Genomic DNA, 23,154 nt, shown 5'->3' with positions numbered 1-23,154 from the left:
ATCCCTACTTACTGTGTGAATATATGTCACTGTGATTGGTTTAATAAAGAAGCTGACTATTCAAGAGCTGAACAGAATTAAGGTTAGACGGGAGAGCCAAACTGAGAATGCTGGGAAGGAGAAGGAGGAGCCACAAGCACACACAGAGAGAAGCAAGATGAACATGCCGTACTGAGAAAAGGTACCTAGACATGTGGCAAAGTATAGATAAGAAATATGGATTAATTAACAAGAAATAGTTAGCTAGTAACATGCCTGAGCTATTGATGGAACATTTCTAATTAATATTAAGTCTCCATGTGGGAAAGTAACATCCACCAACATTTAAGAGCACTGTTCTTCCAGAGAACCCACGTTCAATTCCCAGCACCTATATGGCAACTAAAAACCATTTGTTAACTTCAGTCTACAGGGGATCTGGTGCCCTCTTCTGGCCTCTTCAGGTACTGCACACACATGGTACTTAGACATATACATAGCAAAACATCCACACACATAAAAATAATTTTTAAAAAATCTCAGGAGGAATAAATGGCCTGATTCTCAGGCATCAGTTTTTCGAGGCTGTTCCACAACTTAATGGATTTTGTCATTTAGAATCAGATTTTTTTTTAAGGATATGATTTTGAATACATCTTACAAGGGGTTAAATCTCAAGGACAGTTTTTCTTTTTCCCTTTGTTATGTTACAATTGATAACATCTTTGAGAATGAGAAATAACCAATGCTCTTAGAGCAACATTCAAAACATCCTCATAAAATATAATCTACTGGTCTTCCTTAAGTCCCCACCCGTGATGACACATTATTCCCTGAGGAACACTATTATTAGGACACTGTTTGTCTCACTTATCAAAACAGCCAAAGAAAGTTGTTCCAATCACTTGGGTATTCCAATTGAGAGTATAGTTCTGCCACATATATAATAACACTACCAATTTTACTATACTTAAACTACCTTAATATACTTAGCATTATGTGAGCACTTTCAAACAGTAATTCTGCCATTCTTCAAGATCAATTCACATTCAGTACAGGGTCGCTATGGGCATAAGGCTTTAAAACTAAAACATATTCCTAAAGTGACCTTCAAGATGACATTCCCATCATGAATGAGTTTTGGAAATTTCTTGCTTTTGGATATACAGCACACATTTCCTTTCTATGCTTTTATGGGTTGTGGAATTTAGTGGATACACGTTTTCAAAGTTATATGCAGTTTTTTGACACGTAAATTTGCAGTACAATCTTATACATTCTTCTTGCTATCATTCTCAGCTCACTGAAAGCTGAATGTATTGTATTCTTTAATGTTAGACACTCGCTGACAATGGAGTAGATGAATCAAAACCCTTCACCGCAGGCCATAAACAGCTTTCCATACAGAAATGGGTAATTTTTGCATGGGAGTTATTAGGAGTTGAGACAGGGTCTCATGCAACCAAGGCTGGTCTCTAGCTCACTAATTATGCCGCCAAGGCTTGACTTGAACTCCTGACCCCGGGCCTTTGTCCCAAGCATGAAGATCATAGACAGACATGTGACTCCATGACAGCAACACAGCACATTTTTTAAAGCTGCAAATTAATACTTTCTCTGACCTTGAAAGTGAAGTTGCAAACATTAGCCTTTGAATGAAAACTAAGAAATTCAGTCACCATTCGAGCTGTTGGTTCTACACAACCGCCAAAGATTTGCCTGCAGAGGACAATCTCGAGTGCGGACTGAATCTTCTAGTGTTCACAACGGTGACTGGGATCATTTAGATACATTTTATATGAATATAGAAGACGACAGAAGAGAAACTTAGGTGGCTTCTGGATGTTTCTCACGCACATTAGAGGAGAACCATGAAATAGGTATTCCCTCCGCTAGGGGACTGAGGGCAACACTTACCGCCACTTCTACCATGCGACGACAGCCTTAACTTTTATAAGGCAGTTATGATGAAATGCAAGCTCGGCATTGTCCCTTCGACAACCACAGTGTGGAAATCAAATCAGAAACATATTCCAAGTCCTGATAGACATCTTGGCAGCTTTCTCCCTTTCCTGGCCACTCTCCTGCTCCCATGTTGGATGCATTAGTGGACTGATTCTACAACAGTGAGGTTGGTAGGAACGGGAGGATGTTGGCAGCAGTCTCATGCTTATACACCCATAGCTGGTCTAGGCAGACGATCAGACCAAGTTAAATTACAAGTTCCTTCAAGAAAGTAGATGTGATCTCTGTGCTTGGCTCAGTTCAGAATTGCGTGTGTGGTAATTCATAAAGACTACATGAAGGTGGTGATTGGGTACACATGGTGGCCAAATGCCAAAGTCTCCCAACATCACTGGGGCTTTCTGACATGAGCTCCAGACCTCTTAAGAGGCCAGCTACATCGTTCCCATAGCTACAACTTTATTCTAGGTTAGTTTTTATCTCAGAAGGGCTCTCCAAAGCGGCCCAGGATGGAAAGAATGTACTAAACATAGCAGAGACTGAAAAACACTGAAGATCGGGAAATGGGTGGATAAAGACTTGCAGCAACCCAGCCTCTTCTGGGTCCTTGGTTTTGCTTGAAGTTGTAACAAACAGCTTGTACCAAATAATAAAATCAGGTTAAGAGCTAGATACCGGAAGAGAAAACAACCTTATCAAATAATAAAATCAGGTAAAGCGCTGTATACCAGAAAAGACATGGTTAACTCAGCGGCAGGGTGGCAGGTTCTCACTATTCCTGGTTTCCCTTTCTTGAAGGGAGGTGGCACCGACTCACCAGCCTGGCAGTTCTGGCTGAGACAGATTTGAAAAGCACTGGGAAGTAAGGCATAATCTACAGCGCTTAAGTCTGTCACCTCGGCATTGGCATTAGCACGACCTGAAGAGAATTGCTTCATCTGGAGGAGGAGTTAATCAGGCATCGCTAAAGGCCTCTCCCAGCAAGGCTAATCTACAGCCAGGACCTCAAGCCACCGCGAGAAAAGTCAGCAGCCTTTGCTGGCTGTGCTGCTTCCACTTCACTGATGGTTAATTATGTGTTTTGCCTGGTCTTTTTTTTTTTTCCTCTCTGCCTGTCGTTTTCAAAGATAAGCAAAAGAATTTTCCTTACTCTTAGGTTGGGCAAGATGGGACAAGAGCTGACTAACATCCCCTGGGTGCGCCTGGTTTTGTATGAAGTAAACATAAGAGTGATCATTTTGGCTCATTAAGGCGGCTAAAGACATTCTGAACAATGGCAATACCTTTTCATTCCTCTGGTCCTTGACGCCTTACAAACACCCCAATGTAAAGCTGCTCTGTGTGTCTCATTAGGAAGCAGCCAAAGGATGTTAGACTTTTAGGTGGGTGCTCTCTCTCTTTTTTTTATAAACTGATATGCCTAGATAAAACTGCCTAATCTCACATTTTTGAACCTATTGCTATACAATATAGTTAAGTTCTCCGGAAAGTAGACATCTTCATAATATAAAGTCCAGATGTGAAATTATGAGTAGAACAGACATTAACCTTTCCTTCTCAGCTTTTCAAGGGGAAAAACCTAGTCCCTGATGCTTTCCTGATCTATTCCAGGATCGTAAACAATGCTAATTCATAAGCAACAACCTTTTAAAGTCAACCAGTACTTCCTCAGCACATGCACATCTCTGCAATTGCCTCTCAAAAGTCATTATACAAACTTGGAACACTTTTTGTCTAAAATTAGTTTTAATTAAGCAGTACAGTGTAGATGGTCAAGAAGGAATATGTAACATTACAAAAGAGCTTTCCCCTCCCCCAGGAAATGATAACCATGGGTAGAATATGAACCGTGGTGCACACAGCCAGGCTTTCTGCAGTCCTCTCCTCCATGGTGGGTCTCACCCTCTCTGTGCCCATTTCAGGAATACATGGTCAGCTGCAGCCATTCTCGGAGGGACACCTGAATCAAGCCATCCGCATCGCGGTCCAGAGACTTGAACGAGCGAAACATGGCGTCCAGCCGGACCAGGCAGCTGATGAAGTTGTTAAAATTCATGCCGCCGTCCTCGTCGGCATAGCGGCGGACGACCATGAGGTAGAGCTTCTCGTTGAGCTGGAAGCCTGCAGCCTGCACAGCCCCGTGCAGCTGGGAGCTTCTGAGAGTGCCGGAGTGGTCGCTGTCGTACTGCTTGAAGACACACTGCCATTTCTTGATGTTGTTCCACAGGTACTTAAACTCCTCAAAGCCCAGCTTCCCGGTCGTGTCGCTGTCCATGACGGCCACAATGCTCCTGCAAGTGTCAAGGCTGAAGCCGTCGGTCTTCAGATCCTTGTGCTTCGCAAGGACTTTGTTGAGAATATTCTTCAGGTCACTGGCACCCACCTCCATGTCGGGTCCAGCCAGCTGTGCAAACTGTTGCCGAAACCGCCTGACCTCCTCACTCTCCGAGGCCTCCACGGCGGTAAAATGCCGCTGCTGCGGGGGAGGCGGCTCGGGGGTATACTGAGCTGCAGCAGCCTCGCTGATAAAATTGACAATCCCTCCAATGATCCCTCCAATGTTGCCTCCGCCTCCTCCTCCTCCTCCAGGACCACCTCCTCCAAGAAGGCCTCCAAGAGCCCCCCCAAGCCCCCGATCGGCTCCTTCAAGGATTGCTTTTGCCAGAAACATGCCTGCGGGTTAACGAGCAGGTGTAAACGCCGCTAAGGTTTGGAGAGAGCTTGCAATGGAGTCAGAGCAGTGCACATGTGGAAGAACTGGCTTTTCTGTACCTGCTTAAAACGGTACCACACCCCAGGAGATGGTGCATCTCCAACTGAAGTTGCTGAGTTCCGCTGGGTCCTAGCACCAGTCATATTTTCATGGGCCTCAATGAAGTTATTTTTTTCGGTGTCTATAGACAGTCCATGTTAGAATACTATTTTAAATAGGAAATATAAAACTATAAATTGCTATGGCATTGTGTTCTGACTTTTGCTAGTATCCAAAATAGGACATGAATTTTTCTCACAGGAGAAGGTAAATGATTCAAATCAACAACTTTTTAACCAAGGAATATTTACTGTAGGGATCGAACTGAAGAAAATTTGTGGGAATTTGATACAGAATGGCCTTCGTTTAATCCAGAATCCAATTCTTAAGGACAACTTGGTAGGTATTCTTCAGTCAGTCTCCAGATCCTACCCTCAGAAATTAATTCTGTCTGGAGGACGGCTATAGGGCCCCTAATTACTATTTTTGGGACCTCTTGGAGGCTAACACTTATACAAGCTATGCTATATATGTGTATGCCTCATGGGTCTATGGTGCTGGAGTCGGGCATCTGTGAGCTGCTGACTGCCTGTCAGAGGTGAATTCATCCTCCGCAAGAGCAGAACGTGCCCGTGTCCTAGCTCACAGTGTGAATTCTTATTTAAACGTTTGAAGGAATTCACCAGTGAAGCCATATGCCCTGGGCCTTTCTTTGTAAAGAAGTTACTGACTTCGGTCCAAACTTAACTTCTTTAGGGCTAGAGGGATAGTTCAGCAGTTGAGGGCAAGTACTGTTCCTGCATGGAACCGAGTTTGGTTCCCATCACCCGTATCAGGCAACAATCTCCTTTGACTCCAGTTTCTGGGGATCTGATACCCCTTTCTGGCCTCAGTGGGCATTGCAGGCATACACACACACACACACACACACACACACACACACACACAGTTACAGATCAAATAAAACCTTTTCTTTTTCCTAAGGCTGCTTCATTGGGGTATTAATAGAAAAATAACCTTAGGTCTTTAGAAATTTTTCTGAGTCTGCAGATTCAGTCATGGCATGCTTAGTATTTCTAAGAATGACTCTGCGCTGTCTAAGCTGTCCAGCCGGGTGGCGCATGGTTGCTCTTACATTAATTGCTATTTCTGTAAAATTAGCACTTACGGTTCTCCTCCCATTTCCACTAATTTGTCTGGCTTCCTTGTCTGTTTTCTTTCTCCAACATTACATTTGTGAGATTTAAGTATATATTTCTAACAAGCATTTTCAGAAGTCAGTGTGTGGGAGGCGGGTCCCAGACAACACTCTGAGAAAGTCTCCCTTCGATATGCTACATTTGAACTCACGTTCTCCAGGGCGCTTTGAAAGTTCCACTAGGGAATTCAGAGAAAGATGGTTAGGACTTAATGGTTAAACTATTGTATCCCTTGACGACTAAGATAGTTCAGTCAGTAAAGTGTGGAGAACACAGGGACCTCAGTTTGGATCTCAAGAAACCATATAAAAACCCAGGTGCCACAGCACACACCTGCCATCCAGCTCTGGGGAGAAAGGTACTGACAACAGGGTCCTTGGGCTTGCTGGTCAACCAGTCTGGCCGAATCAGTAAGTTTCAGGTTCAGTAAGAGACATTGTCTCAAATGGTAAAGTAGAGGATAAACTGAGGAAGACACCAAGATCAACCTCTGGCCTCTTCATGCACACACACTCGCACAGTCATACAGTCACAATTCCACACACACATACATACACACACTCACACACACATACACACACAGCATGATTATTTTATTACTTAGTAATTATTTTACTACTTCTTTCAAATCTGAAAAGTGATAAGAGTATCTTCCCTGCCTGCTTCACCATGGCTCAATCTAATTTTGTCTGCATTGGGACAAAGGCTAGGCGGTTAGGATGCAAAGGTAAATAAGATAGGACTGCTGTGCTCAAAGTCAAGAAGATCACAGGGCTGATCGTAAGTGTAAGCTTGTGTCCATTTGCATATTTCTATTACTAACACTAAACAATTAAGATTTCATAGATCAGAGTTTGGTGTTAAGATTTCATTAAATTCCCCTGGAAGATAAAAACATATTCTAAATAAAGGAAAACTCAGAAAAGGTACCACGTTCTGAAGATGATTCAGGTGATGGGCTTTATACTGCACTAGCAAACTAGCAAAGCTGCCCAAAGAAAGTCAAGGATCCCGCTGAGACGAAGGAAAGGGGAGCATTTACTACAGGAGAGCGCGCGCACACGCCTGACTATGGGTGGAGTCACTTCCCCATGGACAATGATACAAGGGGACAACACAGCAGACACACAGGGAAGCAGGGGATGCGGGGCATTCGGGAGGTAGTCAACAGCACAGAGTGATGAGAGCCTGCTCAGACGCTTGGAAATGATGAGAGGGAGCAGCGAATCAGAGCGGGGTTGGAAAGGATTGGGGACCACCGTATAAGAGGGTCCACCTCACAGGGTACTGAGAACCACCATAGCTCAGAGTGGAGTCACAATGAGAATAGTACCGTGAAACTGCACAGTTCTAGAACAATACGTGTGCGAGCCATTTAGAGAACGGTAGCTAGAGAACCGCAATCTCTCCCTCCCTTCTGAACCAAGAAGACCTTGAAGTTTCAATTCTGCTGCTTCAGCTCTGGAATGTTTGGATTATGAATCTATGCCACCACACCCAACTGACATTATTATTTTTTTTCTGTTCTTTTAGGTCATGGAACAATGTCTTCAATATCCTATTTCAGCCATACCCAATAACTGGCCTTATTTCTTAGGGACACAACGAAATTACTTGTATGGACACTAAAGAACAAATATCCTTAACTGTGTAGGGAAATGTACACAGAAATGACTGCTTTCCTTTGAAGAGACGCACAGGGCTCACTGTGTCTCACACAGATTTATACCTATTTATAAAGCTTCTTTAAGTGAGAAAATTTTTTATTTTTACATTTTTAATTTATGTGCTTTGGTGTTTTATCTGCGTGTTTTTGGACCATATGCATGCAGTGCCCATGGAGGCCAGAAGAGGGAGTCAGATCTCCTAATGGGAATTTCAGTTGGGGGCCACCCTGTGGGTACAGGGATTCAACCCCGAGTCCTCCAGAAAAGCAGCCAGAGATCTTAACCACTAAGACATCTCTCTAGAATTTTTTAGTGTTGCAAATTAACTCGATAGCAACTAGTATCCAATACAATGGACCTCATCTTACATGTTGCTTTGTTATTTGACTACATTTTAAATTCCAATCATTTATACTATATGAAGAAGGAGGGCATTTGGCTAAGAGTTTGTCATCAGAGCATAACACGCTGCTGTTAGATGAAGAAGTCTTTTCTTCAATGCCCACTTAATCTTCTACAGTTATTTATTAGAACATTTATAACAACCTGAGTTGCTATCTGGGAGGAAAAACCACTTCTAAAATCTGGAAGAAAAGACAGACCAGGCTGTACCTAAAGAAAAATTACGCCCAACAGGGGAGAAAGAGTTACTGAACTTACGAGATAAACATTGATACATGAGCACTAATATAATATCATTTCTAATAGTGCCAAGTGAAAACAACCTCAATATCTACCAACTGGTGAATAAGTAATTGATACAAAGAAATACTAATCAAAACCAAAATGGAATGAACCACTGATACATACTACATGGACAAATCTCAAACCACGCTAACTAAGGAAGCCAGACACAGGGCTACATGTTGTTACATTTCAGTTACTCAAAATGTCCAGAAAGCCCACATGTATGAAGCCAGGAGGCAGATCAGTAGCAGCCACTTAGGTTCTAGGAAGGAAGCATGTGACAAGAAAATGATACAGCAAATGGCACAAGGCATCAGCTGAGGGTGACAGAAAGGTGCTAACACTGATTGGCGGTAAGGGTTGCAGAGCCTGGTAAATAAACCGAGGGGGAGACATGCATTTTTTTTTCAAGACAGGGTTTCTTTGTAGCTTTGGAGCCTGTCCTGGAACTAGCTCTTATAGACTAGGCTGCACTCGAACTCACAGAGATCCACCTGCCTCTACCTCCCGAGTGCTGGGATTAAAGGTGTGCGCCACCACCACCCGGCTGAAGACATTAAAGGAAGCGAATAACGGGATTTGTAAATCAGACCTTAAGAAAATAATTGTTTTTTTTAAATCCACGGTAACAGTTTAACAGCAAAAAGATCACAAAATGTTTATTTTCCATGGTGCAATTAGCCAGCTCTGTGGCCATGAGGTGGAACTTCCTCCCTTGGCCTAGCTGCTTACCACAAAATGAAGAGAATGGATAATTAATTAGCTATCTAAGGCCTCAAGTTCTACAGTTGTGTGTGTCTGGCCTTTTTCTTTGTTTTGGGTTTTGTTGTTGTGTTGGCTTTTTCGTCTGTTTGTTTTTAGAGATAGGGTTTCTCTGTGTAGTCCTGGCTCTCCTGGAACTTGCTATGTAGACCAGGCTGGCCTCGAACTCACAGAGATCCACTGCCTCTGCCTTCTTAGCGTTAGGTTCAAAGGCATGCACCACCACCACCTAGGATGTGTCTGGATTTTCACATCATGTAATAGTGACAGAAGCAACATTCTTTCATTCAGTTTCCTTCTGCTACCTACACCTCTTTCTGAGACACACATCTAATCATCTGTACCTTGAGCCTGGTCCTATCAATGGGAAAAACATGTTACTTTACTCCTAACCCTATGTTTACACGGGACCTCGCTTTCAAAAGTATGCTGAGTACGTTACTCCTCTCAGGGAGCCCTCCAGGTCACAGGAAGGGACTGAGTCTACATGGCGGGCCCCCAGTTCCCATCTCAGGTAAAGTCTTTCTGTCAGGTGTGGCCTTAGCTACTGCAAACGTGATGTGGAGTAGACACTCTGAATTTGGCAATCATTTGTCGATGAAAATACCACGCTGGATGAAATCATAAGCTTTTCTAGAGTCTATGTGAGCAGGACTGGTTTTTCCCCTACGCTGAACTCTCACTCTGTCCAGCATAGGGGATGAAACTAAACACAATCTTTTCCTTACAAAGCCGGCTTTTGACTTCCCTTCACTCTCGGGGGAGGCCAGCAATTGCTCACTTGCTACAGTGCAGAGGTTTGGACTGTTTCAGCCCCTCTTCTGCTTCCTCTCCTAACCTTCCAGGAACCCAGGCACTAAGAATATAAAAAATAGGATTCTTACGTCTAGATACATATTTATAAGATTATAACACTCAGAAAAACACTATGATAGTTGAGATGAGAGAGTCAAGTCAACCCAGGAATTGGGAAGAAATACTTAGAGGACTGCCAAACTTTCAAGACAACTGAGCCGAAAAGTTCACCTATCCCACCCAGAAGTTGTAGCCTTTTCCTTCAAATGATATCATGGAAATTACAAAGTGACTTCCATAGAGCAAAGACTGCCTAGCTGGGCTCTTGTCATACAAACTATGAGACACTATGTTCCTTAATCAAAACCGACACAGAAGTAAAAAAGATGGGAATTTTCTAGTCTCTCTGCAAACATAGAAGGTATCCGTGTCTTGACTTTCACCAGGAGTAAATCCTTGGACCACAGCACCTTGCTTCTAAAAGCAAGGGCAAGCCAGGCTGTTTGTTATTATTGGCATTCAAGACTTGCACTTGGATTCACACCAAGAACAGGGTAGATGGGAAGAAGTTGGAATAAAGAAATACATTCATCCCACAGAATGAAACAGTAATAAAAGATCTGCAGATGTTTACAACAGCCAGAAAGGCTGGTTTGCCAGAGCGCTAAAGTATACATAAACCCTTCCTGAGTCATACTTAAACAAAAGACATTCTGCTGCCAGAAGAGCTCAGGGTTAAACATAAGAAATGGAAATGTGATACTTGTCAATGTTTTCTAAAGAAGGGAAATAGTAACCATGTAGCCTTACTATTGGTCTGTGTACAGAATCAGATACTGAGCTCACGTCGGACTAGACCCAAGGAAATAGAAATCAAGTTCTCTCATTCTTTTCCTTGTGTCTGTGAGGACCGTTGGTACACTACTACTTCAAACTAGAGGAGGTGGGCTGGAGAGATGGCTCAGAGGTTAAGAGCACTGGCTGTTCTCCAGAGGACCCTGTTTTAACTCTTAGCACCCACATGGTGGCTCACAGCCATCTGTTAAGTCCTGCTCCAGAGGATCTGATGCCCTCTTCTGGCCTGTGTGTGCACCAGGCATACATGCGGGACAATGACATACACGCAGGAAAAACACCCTTACACATATTGTTTTCCTTTTTTAGTGTAGGAGGATATTAACAAGGGGGGCTTGCAGAGGATGAACTCATCACTGCTGTTATGGTCCTGGCAAGACACAGTTATAGCTACAGAAATGACTGTCCCATAATTGTTCCTGATTTAGCCAGTATTATTTTTTGATCTCATTAAATGCTCTTAAGTTCCTTCACACGTGCTAGCAAATAATTTAGTACTTAATTTGAATTATTACTGTAAAATATTGAGACGCCAATATTCTAAACCGTTGTCTCAGACTTATCTGGACGTTTAACTTTCCAATTAATCTTCGATATGAAGAATTCAGTAAATAACCGTGAGTATAAACAAGCTAAATTACAGCCAAAGATAAAAAGAGTTTGTTGTTGTCCCTCAAAGAGATGGGATCTTGCCAAAGGAAATTACTCCAAACTAGTAAACAAAGACAGCTCATCTTTGGAACATTTAAGTTGTCTACAATCTAATGTCTGATCGTATAAAGAACATACTACTAATAGCATTTTTAGGACAAAGTGATAAAAATAATGACACAGTTTTTGTAGATTAGCCAAGAAGAAAGAGTCTTAGGGAACCCTGAGAAGGGAAGAGAGGGCAAAGGCACATGGAAAGTGGTGGGGGGGTTTTCCGCACAACCATGGACAGCTGCTAAGGGATCAACAGGAACACCCAGCCTTCACTAAGCATTACTACCTAGCTACTGAGGGGAACACACTTGGAGTTGTGGGACCTCCCTACTCTCCCATCAAACATTCTCCAGCTCAATCATTTCACTAGACAGAGGAAACAGGCCTGGCATGTGTGAGTGTGTGCACAAGGTGTGGCAACCATTACACAACTCGGCTTTTCAAAACAAAGAATCTTCACAGGCACAGACCTGCAGCTGCATTAAACACACACACACACACACACACACACACACACGCACACGCACACGCACACACGCACATACAGCGAGCAAGCGAGAGACAGAGACAGAGAGATGGAGGGTAGATTAGATAGACAGAGACTATCTAATACATTAGTCATTAATTCCCCACACTATCTTCCAACACATGGCAGGCAGAAGACCTGCTTGGGGTCTATACTGAAAGCCAAGCACAGAGAAGCACACTGACGGCTGTAAGGGCGAGGGAAATCTGTTCGTATTGCATGAATTCCTTCCCCAGCTTCGGCGTCTCCGCAGCTGAACCTGCTTCTATTTCTGAGGACTTAGTCTTAAGCTCCCTGTATAGACCGTGATGCTCCAGATGAATCCTGGGCCAGCCTCCATTTCCTTGTCTCTTCTTTGAAGACACCTGCGCAGGAAACTTTCTCCCCATATTTTTTAGAGAAAACAAATGTAAAAGTCCTCACCTCATATCATGGCCTGGTGCCATGTAGCCCCATCACTCCGTGGAGTTCCTCGTGTTCATTTTAGTCATGTATATGACTCATATTATGGGACCTGCCATATAGTCTTTTATTTTTAGCATGAAATTGAGATCATGCTGTATAAATTGACACTTTGAATTCTTTTTACTAATGCGTCATAAACATTTTACTGTATTATAAATAGATTTTCAAAAATCTCAAATGTCCTAATGACTTTCAATGTTCATTAACTTTACTGTACGAAAGTAAGTACTCAGGTAAATAAGAAGCCAGTGCCTGCAGCACTAAGGAAGACCGCAAGAAAGAGGGTGGAGATGCTCTACAAAGCAGAGGCAGGACAGCTAACCAGAGACTATGTGGTTCCACTGTTTAGGGAGGGTAAGCAGAACATAAGCGCATAGGAAGAAGCCGTGAGTCGGCACAGAGGCAAATCAAACAGACACTGCTTAAGGGGCCTAGGAGGAAGATTTCATGTTTGCATTAGCGATACGGGGTTTTCCACCACAAAAGGAAATGAATGCCAGTTCTCATATGAAAGACAAATGATAAACAAGTAAAATAAACACGAGACCTACTAAAATAGCCCATGGAGAAATGTGATTGGCAAAATAGGCAACGGTTCTCACCGGTGTTCTTACGCCCAGGACCGATTGTCTTCTCTAGGTCGGAGTGACTTGATCTGTCTGACGGGTGGTTATTCTAACCCTGCCCCTTTCACATACCCAAATCTTCCCGTATTTAAACATGACATAGTAACAGTACAGGTGTTAGCAGGTGTCACCAATCAGACCTGGAACAATCCTGCATCTGCCCATGGTGTGGCACCTGAAGTATAGGGCAGCTTTTACAAATGTCACTCTAATGTTGATGAAAAGGTCCTGATGTTGCCTAAAGATGTGCTGCAATCGTCCCCTTCTGTCCCTGCATTTCCTCATCTCCTTCCCTTATTTGTATGTTGTGGTCACATCCCACCGACTGCAGGGAAACTTCGTTGGAATCTGCTTGCCTGGCTTTTGAGCCACAGAGAATGCTGCGACGGAAATGTCACAGAAACGGTGGTTATATTAGAGGAAAAGCCCCTCTAATTTACCAAATTTCATAGTTAACGCCCAATAGTCTTTCTCCCTCACCATAAATCTCCATTGCGCTTTAAGCATATCATGACATTAATAAGCTATTTCACGTAGGAGGGCATGTAATTCGAATATTGTAGCAAGCCCAGAAGAGACACATAGGGATTTCATACAGAGAAAGGGTGGTGACCCGTATCATGTTAAAGACTAGTTGATTCTACAAGAACACAAAACAAATCACAAGAAAGATGAGCATGCTGGCGGAGGAGAGACACCAGGGATGGGGAAAGCTTGCTCTGTCTTTCATCAGGCACAATTTCTTTGAAAAACATCTTTTCTTGATGGTGGTAGGTAACTGAGAATTCCAGTATTAAACAAGAGGAAGTCAGACCCCTTTGAGCTCTCTCCCAACTAAACTACAAACCATGGGCAAAACACGAAGTAACCAAACTGCTCCTGAACAAAATGCTAAAGGATTGGTAAAGGTAGTCACAGCTCAGAGGACAACCAGGAAGGTTGCGAAGCATGGAGGTCTGAAGGTAGGAGGACGTGCTTAAATTTCCTCAACTGGACACAGGACAAATACTCCTCAGTTGAGGAACAGATAAAGGGAACAAATTATTGCCACATTCAACCCAGTGGTCGAATAGTAAATACAATATGCTATGCTAAAGAAACGGTTATGTTAGTTATGTTAGTACTATATGATCCCATTTATATGGAGTCTTGAAAATACATACTGACCAGTATGGACAGCAGCATTTATTAACGATGAAAGGAGTTAAAAATGGGGGGGGGGAAGCTCATCTAGAAATGGATAGCTATATAGGAATTATTATTTTAGTATATTTTTAGACTAGAAATTTTAAGAGTATTTGTCTTAAATGTAATGGAAGCAACAGGTTTCTACGCATGTGCTAACTTGGAATTATAACTAAAAGAGTTCATTTTAACACTCCATACACTAAAATAACTTTTTAAAGAAAATCTGAAATCTAGATAAATTTTTCCTAAAGAAATTTTACTGATAGGTCCGTTAACTCGCTGCACACAATTACATATTTACAAACATGGAGGAGCTTAGTTGAACTCTGTCAGGTAATTTCATTTAAAAATAAAACCTACTTGGCCTTCACACATTTTGGAGACAGCCCAGAAATGTTCAGAGTAGAACACCACCACCCATGTCACCAAAGTACAAATTCTACACACATTTAAAAATTCTTCTCAATGACGTAAACATTTCCAATTCTACATCGCAGATGTAACTATAAGCAGTTTTTACTTCTGAACTGATGCTTAAATTAATCCACACTGCTAATGTTGCACTACGTATGTTCCCAGCCCTACTTAGTAGTCACACTAAGGGGAAAGTCAGTTCATGGCATCACACTACACTGGTTCTTCTCGCACCGGTCTGAGAAGATTGTCAGTGTCTGCCTTGAGGTCTGAGGAATGGGCTGAGGAAAACGCTAAAGATAAATTTGAACATACCCTGTCAAAGAGTGCAAAAAGTTGTCTCAGGACATCAGAAACAGGTAACTTTAAGTATTCTGCAAACTCTTCGATTCCAATTCTGCCTCCTTTGGAGGAACTAGCAATAGAGGCATATTCATCCAAGTGCTTGCGAATGCCGTCCCAGTCTAACCTAAACAGAGAGTTGTAAGGACATTGTTAGCTTTTTCTAAGTCACACGAACATTTTATGACCGTTACTTTATCAACTTGTCCATGGGAAAATAGTCTATGTTACATTTTAAAAGGCAGAGAAAATAAATATTTGAGAGAACATATCAAAGGTGTATGTGACTACTTAATTTTTAAAAGTATATCAGTGAAGGTGACCAAAAAAAATCCATAAAATATTGGAAGGAAAGAAAACTAAATACAAGCAGTGTGGCAAAACAGCAAGAGTCCCAAGAACTTGAACCTAATGTTATCTGGAAAACCAACTGCTGCTTATTGAGCTGTTATGAAAGAAATAATGGCTATTCTTTCAACAAGCTTTTGAAATGTTGCGATCGGGCGATTCACTAAACTCTACCCATCTCCTCTGACATTAGTTTTTAAAAAGCAGAATGACAAAATAATTGGAAAGTACACTATGCTTACATCACCTCCTTGCTTTGAAGAATTAATATGTGCTCTAATATACACTTCTACAAGCAGTTTCAATGACTGTATCACTTTTCAAGCCTAAGGAATATTGTGGACAAAGTGTTAGCACAAAAGCAAAATTCTGTTCTCATCTAAAAGACAAAAATATTTTCTATATAATTTATCAAAATTCATTTCCATAAGAAACTTTGAAAGAACGAGTTTTACAGTAATTGCCTAGGGAGGACGACAGCATTTATTAAGTCAATAACTTCTGCAAATTCCTAGTAAGGATAAGAACAGAATTAATCATAATTAAAGAAAGATAGGAGAATCACAGCAAATAGCCAAATTAGTAATAAAAAAATGGTTCAAACTAGATTACAAATGCATGGGAGCTGGTGGGGGGGGTCTGCCGTAACAAAACCAAACCAAATAGGTACTCAAACCATAAATAGATAAATAAATAAACAAACAAACAAACACACAATCTATGGGAAGGCTGCTTACAAGATGACTCATAGGGTAAGGGTGCCTGTCATCCAGCCTGAAGACCTGAATTCAATCTCCGGCCGGTGGAAGTCATGGTGGATAGAGGATTAACTGACTTCTCCAAGTTGTCTTCTGACCTCCACACATGCCTTCTGGCAAGAATGGTATGAATGTGTATGTGTGTGCGCATATACCTTGAAATATACTTACTTCAATTTCCGGCTAATCTTTGTAAATTCTACCAGCCCAGCTTCCATAGGCAATGTGAGCTGTCCCGCTGAGATCATCAGCCTGCAGTCTTCGTAGGTGTGATCCGTCACTGGTATTGCCAGAGCTCTAAAAGCAGTAAGGAAAAAAAACACGCCATGAAACACTCATGATGTTTCACCCGTCCTGTGCTGGTGAGCAGGCCGTAGTGATGAGAAAGGTGTCTGTGGTTCCTCAGATGGTTGGTTCTCTTGCTTTGCTCTACTTCCTCGATCCACTCACCAGAACGCCTTCTATCGTTAGGCTTTTGTATAGCCGAAAATTCATAGTTTGTGTTCTTACTGGAAACATACTCTATTAGTGGTAGTATTGCAAATTATGCAACATAATAATTAGTGTTGTGGGGTTTGGCAATCGGAAGTGCGGATGTGAGTCCTAGCCTGTCACTATCTCACAGGATCTGGGGGAAACTGCTTAGGAACCAGCCTACTGCTCTCCTTGCCGCAGGACTGCTCTGAGCACAAGGTGATATAATATGCACAAAGGGCCTTCATAGCACTTGCTTTGAGCCTTTTGTATTTTAATACAGGGCTCACTGAGCACACTAGGTTGGCATGACATCACCATCTCCAGCCTCCTGAGAGCAGGCACATTTAAGACTCAGTGTGTACACCAGGCTGGCATGACGTCACCATCCCCAGCCTCCTGAGAGCTGAGATGAGCAGGCACATTTAAGACTCATTGTGTACACCAGGCTGGCATGACGTCACCATCTCCAGTCTCCTGAGAGCTGAGATGCACAGGAACATTTTCAGATGGTTTGGTCGCTTATTTTTCCCACCCCAATCTCATTATAACAGAAACCACATGAAAGACAAAGCAATACTTTTAATTCCTACTTCACATAAGAGGAAAAGGAGCTCAGGATGGCGTGACTTGTTTGTAATCTTTATGTAAGGCCGCTATTCATCCACTCATATTGCAGAAAAAGAAGAGGATTGGACTCATTTTTATGTATACTGTGGGAAGCCAAGTTATCTGATACAAATTCTTTCCTAAATTTTAGACACAAACTGGCCTACAGTTACAAAATTTGCTTTTACATTGTAAAAAAAAAATATCAAGACAATTTTTCTAGCTGGCTTAGAAACTAGATAAAATAAGCAAACCCAAGCATATTCAATAGCAAAAATGTTTCAATAAACATTTATCCTATTTTGAAAATAAATTTATGCTGTTGTGAAGTAAGACATGCGTATATAGGGAGACAAAATGAAGATTTAGTTAAGGTTTCTATTGCTGGGATAAAATAGCATGAACAAACAGCAAGGTGGGTAGGAAAGGGTTTATTGTGCTAACACTTCCAGGCAGCAGCTCACCACTGAGGGAAGTCAGGGCAGGAACTCAAGCAGGACAGGAACCTGGAGACAGAAGCTGATGCAGAGGCCATGGAGAGATGCTGCTTGCTGCCTTGCTCTCTATGGCTTGCTCAGTCTGCTTTCTTATAGAGCCCAGGACCACCAGCTCAGGGACGGCTCCGACCACAGTGAGCTGGGCCCTCCCATATGAATCAGTAATTGGGAAAATTCACTGCAAACTAAGGAATGCTGAAAGTGGGAGAAACTGTCTTCCCCAGGAATGAGCACACCACCTGGCTATCCAATACCAAATGGTCAGCACTGAAAGCAAGCATGTGAGTGACATTATTCAGACTGAGTGTTTGTAGGTACGTATTTACACACACACACACACACACACACACACACACACACACACACACACTCCAATACTTAATACAAAAAGAGTACATAAATTTGAAAGAAAGGGAGAAAATATGCAGTTATATTAATCTTAAAAACTAAAAGAAAAAATTTTTAAAATCCTCCCACCAAAAAGAAAAGATAGAAAACACACTAGAGTTGCCTATAGGCAAATCTCATGGAGGCATTGTCTCAACTGAGAATCCGTCTTCCCAAATGATGCCAGCCTGTGTCAAGTTGATAGTCAATAAAACTAGCCAGGACAAAGTCAAATTTGGAGTTCCTATAGAGTTTTTACTGAAAGGCAAGGGGGGAAATCTGTGTGTCTATCAGTCCCAAACTCCTACTGGGGCTCAGAGAGGGAAGCAGTTCCTGGGTGAGGGTGTATACACATGGAGGGCCCAAAGGCTGCTGAGTGATGGTGTACATGTTCTTTTGTTACAAGTCAGTATACGTTATCTAATTAAAACAAGACTGCCAGGCAAAACTTGGGTGCATGGGGGGGTGAATGTAAGGGGAGATGGGTAGAGAGAAGGGAGAGGGGGAGGATTCAGGAAAGCTTGGGGGAATGGGATGGGTGGGATGGAGGAAGGATGGATATGGGAGCAGGGAAGTAAATATCTTAATTAAGGGAGCCATTTTAGGGTTTGCAAGAGACTTGATTCTAGAGGGGCTCCCATGTTCAAGGAGAGGTCTCCAGATTGTTTCTTGAGCAGCTGAGGAGAAGGTGCCTGAACTGTCCTTGTCCCATAGCCACACTGATGAATATCTTGCATATCACCATAGAACCTTCATCTGGTGATGGATGGAGATAGAGACAGAGTCCCACATTGGAGCACTGGACTTAGCTCCCTAGGTCCAAATGAGGAGCAGAAGGAGGGAGAATGTGAGCAAGGAAGTCAGGATCATGAGGGGTGCGTCCACCCATTTAGACGGTGGGACTGATCTAATGGGAGCTCACCAAGGCCAGCTGGACTGGGAGTGATGGAGCATGTGATCAAACTGGACACTCTGAACGTGGCTGGCAATGAAGGCTGACTGAGAAGCCAAGGACAATGGCACTGGGTTTTTATTCTACTGCATGGACTGACTTTGTGGGAGCCTGGTTTGTTTGGATGCTCACCTTTATAGACCTGTATGGAGCGGGGAGGAGCTTGGACTTTCCACGGGGCAGAGAACCCTGACTGCTCTTAGGACCGGAGAGGGAGGGGGAGGTGGGGAGGGGGAAGGAAAAGGGAGGCGTGGAAGAGGTGGAGATTTTTAAAAATAAATTAATTAATTAAAATTTTAAAATAAAATAAAATAAAATACTCACCAGTTAAAACCCCCTTAAGTACAAGAAATTCTTATGCTGTCCAGTTTCTGTTGTGGCCGTTTTTTCATAGGGGGGCTGTTTTCCCTCTCTGTGCATCTCTCCACAAGCAAGCCTTTCCTTTCTGGTAGCATAATCACTAATACTTTAGAAACAGCCAGCCTTGGGCAGCTCAGTGGATGGAAAACTAGCCTCAGTGTGGGTGCCTGAAAGCACCCCAAGGCTCCGTAGTGACAGGCCAGCACCGTGGAAGACTCTAGCTGGCCTTTCGAGCAGAGACACACCATGATCAGCTATTTTGCTGACTGTGTACCTTAGCACACCACCATACCTACCCCATGAGCTCACGAATGAGAACCATGGGGGGGGGGGACACTTGAAGCTATATTGAGGAACATTTACCAATAATTTTCAAATTATTTATCAGTTAGACGCTCCAAGCCATACTTACTCTGCCATTAAATTCCGGACTCTACTGGCAAAAAGAACAGGATCGTTTTTTTCCTCATCACTTGGTGCTTGAACAGGCATGAACTGAAAGACAAACACACCTTTCCACAGCGGTCCTTCGGCCCAGGACATTAAACACTAAATAAACTCAGCTAAATGATCAATCAGCACTTGACCTTGCTAGAGCACATGTTCTATGTCATGCGAGGGACACTGGGCTCAGGCTTGGGACATGGGAGTCTCCTGTGTTAACTTTGCCAAACTGCCTTCCCAGGCATAGGAAGATGGCCAGGGTCACCTACTAGCTTTACCCTGATTCTGAAGAAGACTGATGTCTAGAAGTCTAGAATTTGTAATGTAGCAGTGCCTAACCTCTCACCTGCAGAGATGAATTTTTTCATTTCTATTTTAAGTGGAAAGGCCTTAAAAAATCTTTTATACTATCTTATATTCCGACCATTCCAATATTAACAATACTTAAGTCATTTGATTAAAAACTATGTCTTTTTATTTTTCCTATTTGATTAAAAACTATGTCTTTTTATTTTTCCTACTTAAAAAAAATTAAACTTCAGAACTGGCTTTCTAGTCTTTTGTCTGCCACACTTTATTGTTGCTTTGTATTTTTGTTTACTTGTCTGTTTTCCTTTATCATTTTTAACTTTATTCTCCGCCTAACATTGATGCTTGACTTGTGTTGCCCTTGCTTTTTTTAAATTTGCCTGTGTATATGTGTGGAGTGTGTATGTGTATGTGCACAAGTCATGTGGGTGTATGTGCTCATATGTGCACATGTATGTGAAAGCCAGAGGTCAACTTCAAGGTGTGTCCTCTATTGCTTTCTACTTTATTTGTTTTTAGTCAAGGTCTCTCATGGAACCCTGAGCTCGCTGGCTGGCTAGACTGACCAGGAGCTCCCCAGGAGTCCCCATCTCTGTTCCCTCTCCCCAACACTAGGGCTTATGAGATGCTCATGCCATGGAGCGGTCACTGAACCCTTTATATTTATGGTTTTCTAACACCAAGAAGGTTTTAATTCCATATTGAAATTATATAACTTTTCTGATCTTACAATATTCCAAATGAGATTCTTAGGACCTTTTTCCTCTAAGAAGAGTCACATCTTAGGAAGGTAGATGAATACATCATTGCCACCACTCATGCTAAGTACAATTACACCAGCATTTTAACTCTTAGCTCACCTACCCAATGTTATAGAATTCACAAGGCCCAGGTTCGGTCCAAGACTTGCCAGACTTTATTTTCTCCCACCAAACCATTTCTCCTAGAGTGTGAGAGCAAGGAGCAGGAAACCATGAATTTGGAGTGAGGGTGGGGGGCAAAGAAATACAGTCAAAGCAGCAGATGTGGCTAGGGAGAAGGTTACGCCAAAAGAGCTAATTCTGTTGAGAGTGTGCTACAGAAAGCCCAACCCTTGATCATGGCTTTCCAAGGGTATGTGCCATTTTGCCGTTTGCTAGCTTACTGAAGTATACCTATGAACCTGGGACTATGCTATATGTTCCATATGCATAATTTTATTAATTCTTATTTACATCATAAAGAATTGTAATTTATAAAGGTTAAATGACTCAAGGTATCATGACTTTCATTTACTCAACAAATATTGTTTGAACATAGACCTCTCATGGGCCGGTGAGTACACCATGCCCTAGAGATTTGGCACCGAAGCCCCTCTCCCTCAGGAGGTTCTCCATGAAGTATGGCAGATATTTATTATGCAGTGAGCTAAATCAGCCAACAAGAACCATAACTCTGTATTGAGTACTTTCATAAGGGGCTTTATAATTCGCTCTCTCAGCTCTGGGGCAAGCCCTACCATTTAATATGAAATGTTAGCTTTTTAACTTATGATGAAAATGCGACTTAAAAGACTAAATAATATAGCCAAGTCCACACATATATGGCAGGCCTAGAACTTAAAGGGGAAAGAAGATTTGTACAAAGAAATAGCGCTTTTTTTCAGATGGACCTATATTCAAATATTGCTAAGCACACCATGAATCTTGAGACACTGGTGACTCGGATGAAGTTTGAGCAAACCAGTGAGACAAGACAAAGTCTAGGGTTCTTTCGTTGGCTTTATTTTGTGGATTGGTGTTTTGCCTACATATATGGTTGTGCGCCACATGTATGTATTGGCCAATGAAACCAGAAGAGGGCGCTGGATTCTCTCAGACTGGAGTTTCAAGAGCACGTGAGCCACTATAGGGGAGCTGGGAAGTGAACCCAGGTCCTCTGGAAAAGCAGCCAGTGCCTTTAACAGCTTGAGCCATTTCTCCAGTCCTGATGTCTGAGTCTTTGAGCAACAGCTTGCGTGGTTGGGTACCAGAGATGAAAAAGGTGGGAGCTGAGAAAGAAGAGTCTAGAAGATTCTGCAATGGTCCCAGGAGAGACGTTGGGATGTGGAAGAGGAGGAATAAAGATGCTGAGCGGGGCTGGGATGCGAGAGACCTTTCGAAGAGAAACGCCAAGGATTTACAGAAGAAAGTGCTATGTCACTGTACTTTCCACCTTTATTTTATTAACTGGACATGAAAGTAACAGCACTTTGGAGAATGGACCGGCCCTGCTGTGCGATCCAGGGAAAGGCATTTAGTTTCTTTTGGACTTTAAGTCCTTCTGTCAAATAAACAACGTTGACTCCACAATCTCTATGGTCCTTTCTAGTCAGAAGTCTCTGCTAAGCACCAAATTCTTCAAGGTGGAAAAACCAATTGAGCCACCAGAGGTCTCCACATCACTTAACATATCCAGAACAACAAACTGCAAATCCTCTGTTCTAACCTAGTAAAACTGACTACACTTGCATAATACAAAACTCAAAGAAGAAAACAGGAGGTTAAAAATGTTTGCTAAATCTCTAACAAAACAATATTAGGAAATAAAATTTTAAATTGCCAAAAAATTCTTTAGTTTTTAAAAGTCAGTGACAGTTTACTCTGACCTCCAGAGAAAGGCAGCCCATGCCAGGCGACTGTACCTGCCCCCAGCCCTACAGCTCCCCTTCCCTTCCTGTTTAAATAGCCTCCAGTTTTACACCACGCTTGACTTTGTCCCTGTTAAACAGCTTTGCTGTCCCATTTCCCAGCTTTGGGCTTTGTTTTTTATGGTGTCCACCTCTTCTCAAGCTTTAACCTGTACACAAGAGTCAGGGAAAATGCCTCGCTGTATTAGGTCCATTTATCCAGTGAGGAAGACCAGGCCTCCCACCAACACCGAACACCAGTAAAACTAGTTTGCTCATTATTTCGTAACCACACCGGGCACACGTCCTTCCCACTGACTGATGAGTAAGAAGGAGAAGACTGCTAAACGATGACACTATGATCGTCTTGTTTTTCTTTTGTCCTAGAAAATGAAAGCATCGCTACGTCCACTCTAACAATGTGAGATTGTACTCCTATGAT

General features: G+C 42.4%; 2 protein-coding genes across 4 annotated transcripts in view; both read right to left on the bottom strand.

The window, feature by feature from the left end:
* The window catches only part of Lpcat2 (lysophosphatidylcholine acyltransferase 2), a 62,704-nt gene that overhangs the window by 11,746 nt on the left and 27,804 nt on the right, over nucleotides 1-23,154 (bottom strand). For all 3 annotated transcript variants that reach the window (XM_085682019.2, XM_048426754.3, XM_048426756.3), the window contains 3 exons: nucleotides 19,725-19,807; nucleotides 16,205-16,330; nucleotides 14,901-15,054 (listed from right to left, as the gene is read on the bottom strand). In XM_085682019.2, coding sequence (XP_085538145.1) covers nucleotides 14,901-15,054; nucleotides 16,205-16,330; nucleotides 19,725-19,807 — 363 coding nt within the window. The remainder of the gene's footprint in view (nucleotides 1-14,900; nucleotides 15,055-16,204; nucleotides 16,331-19,724; nucleotides 19,808-23,154) is intronic.
* Capns2 (calpain small subunit 2) lies at nucleotides 3,672-4,695 on the bottom strand. Its single transcript, XM_048426758.3, has one exon. It carries the CDS (start codon nucleotides 4,613-4,615, stop codon nucleotides 3,863-3,865), a length of 753 nt encoding a protein of 250 aa, XP_048282715.3. The 5' UTR covers nucleotides 4,616-4,695; the 3' UTR covers nucleotides 3,672-3,862.

This window comes from Myodes glareolus, chromosome 22 (assembly GCF_982192425.1).
Source record: "Myodes glareolus chromosome 22, mMyoGla1.1, whole genome shotgun sequence".
NCBI lineage: Eukaryota > Metazoa > Chordata > Mammalia > Rodentia > Cricetidae > Myodes > Myodes glareolus.
The sequence above is the reverse complement of the archived record's forward strand: the minus strand, read 5'-3'. Positions and strand labels throughout refer to the sequence as shown.

Excerpts from the sequence above, each read along its gene's own strand:
- Capns2 (XM_048426758.3), bottom strand. The coding sequence starts at position 4,615 with ATGTTTCTGGCAAAAGCAATCCTTGAAGGAGCCGATCGGGGGCTTGGG.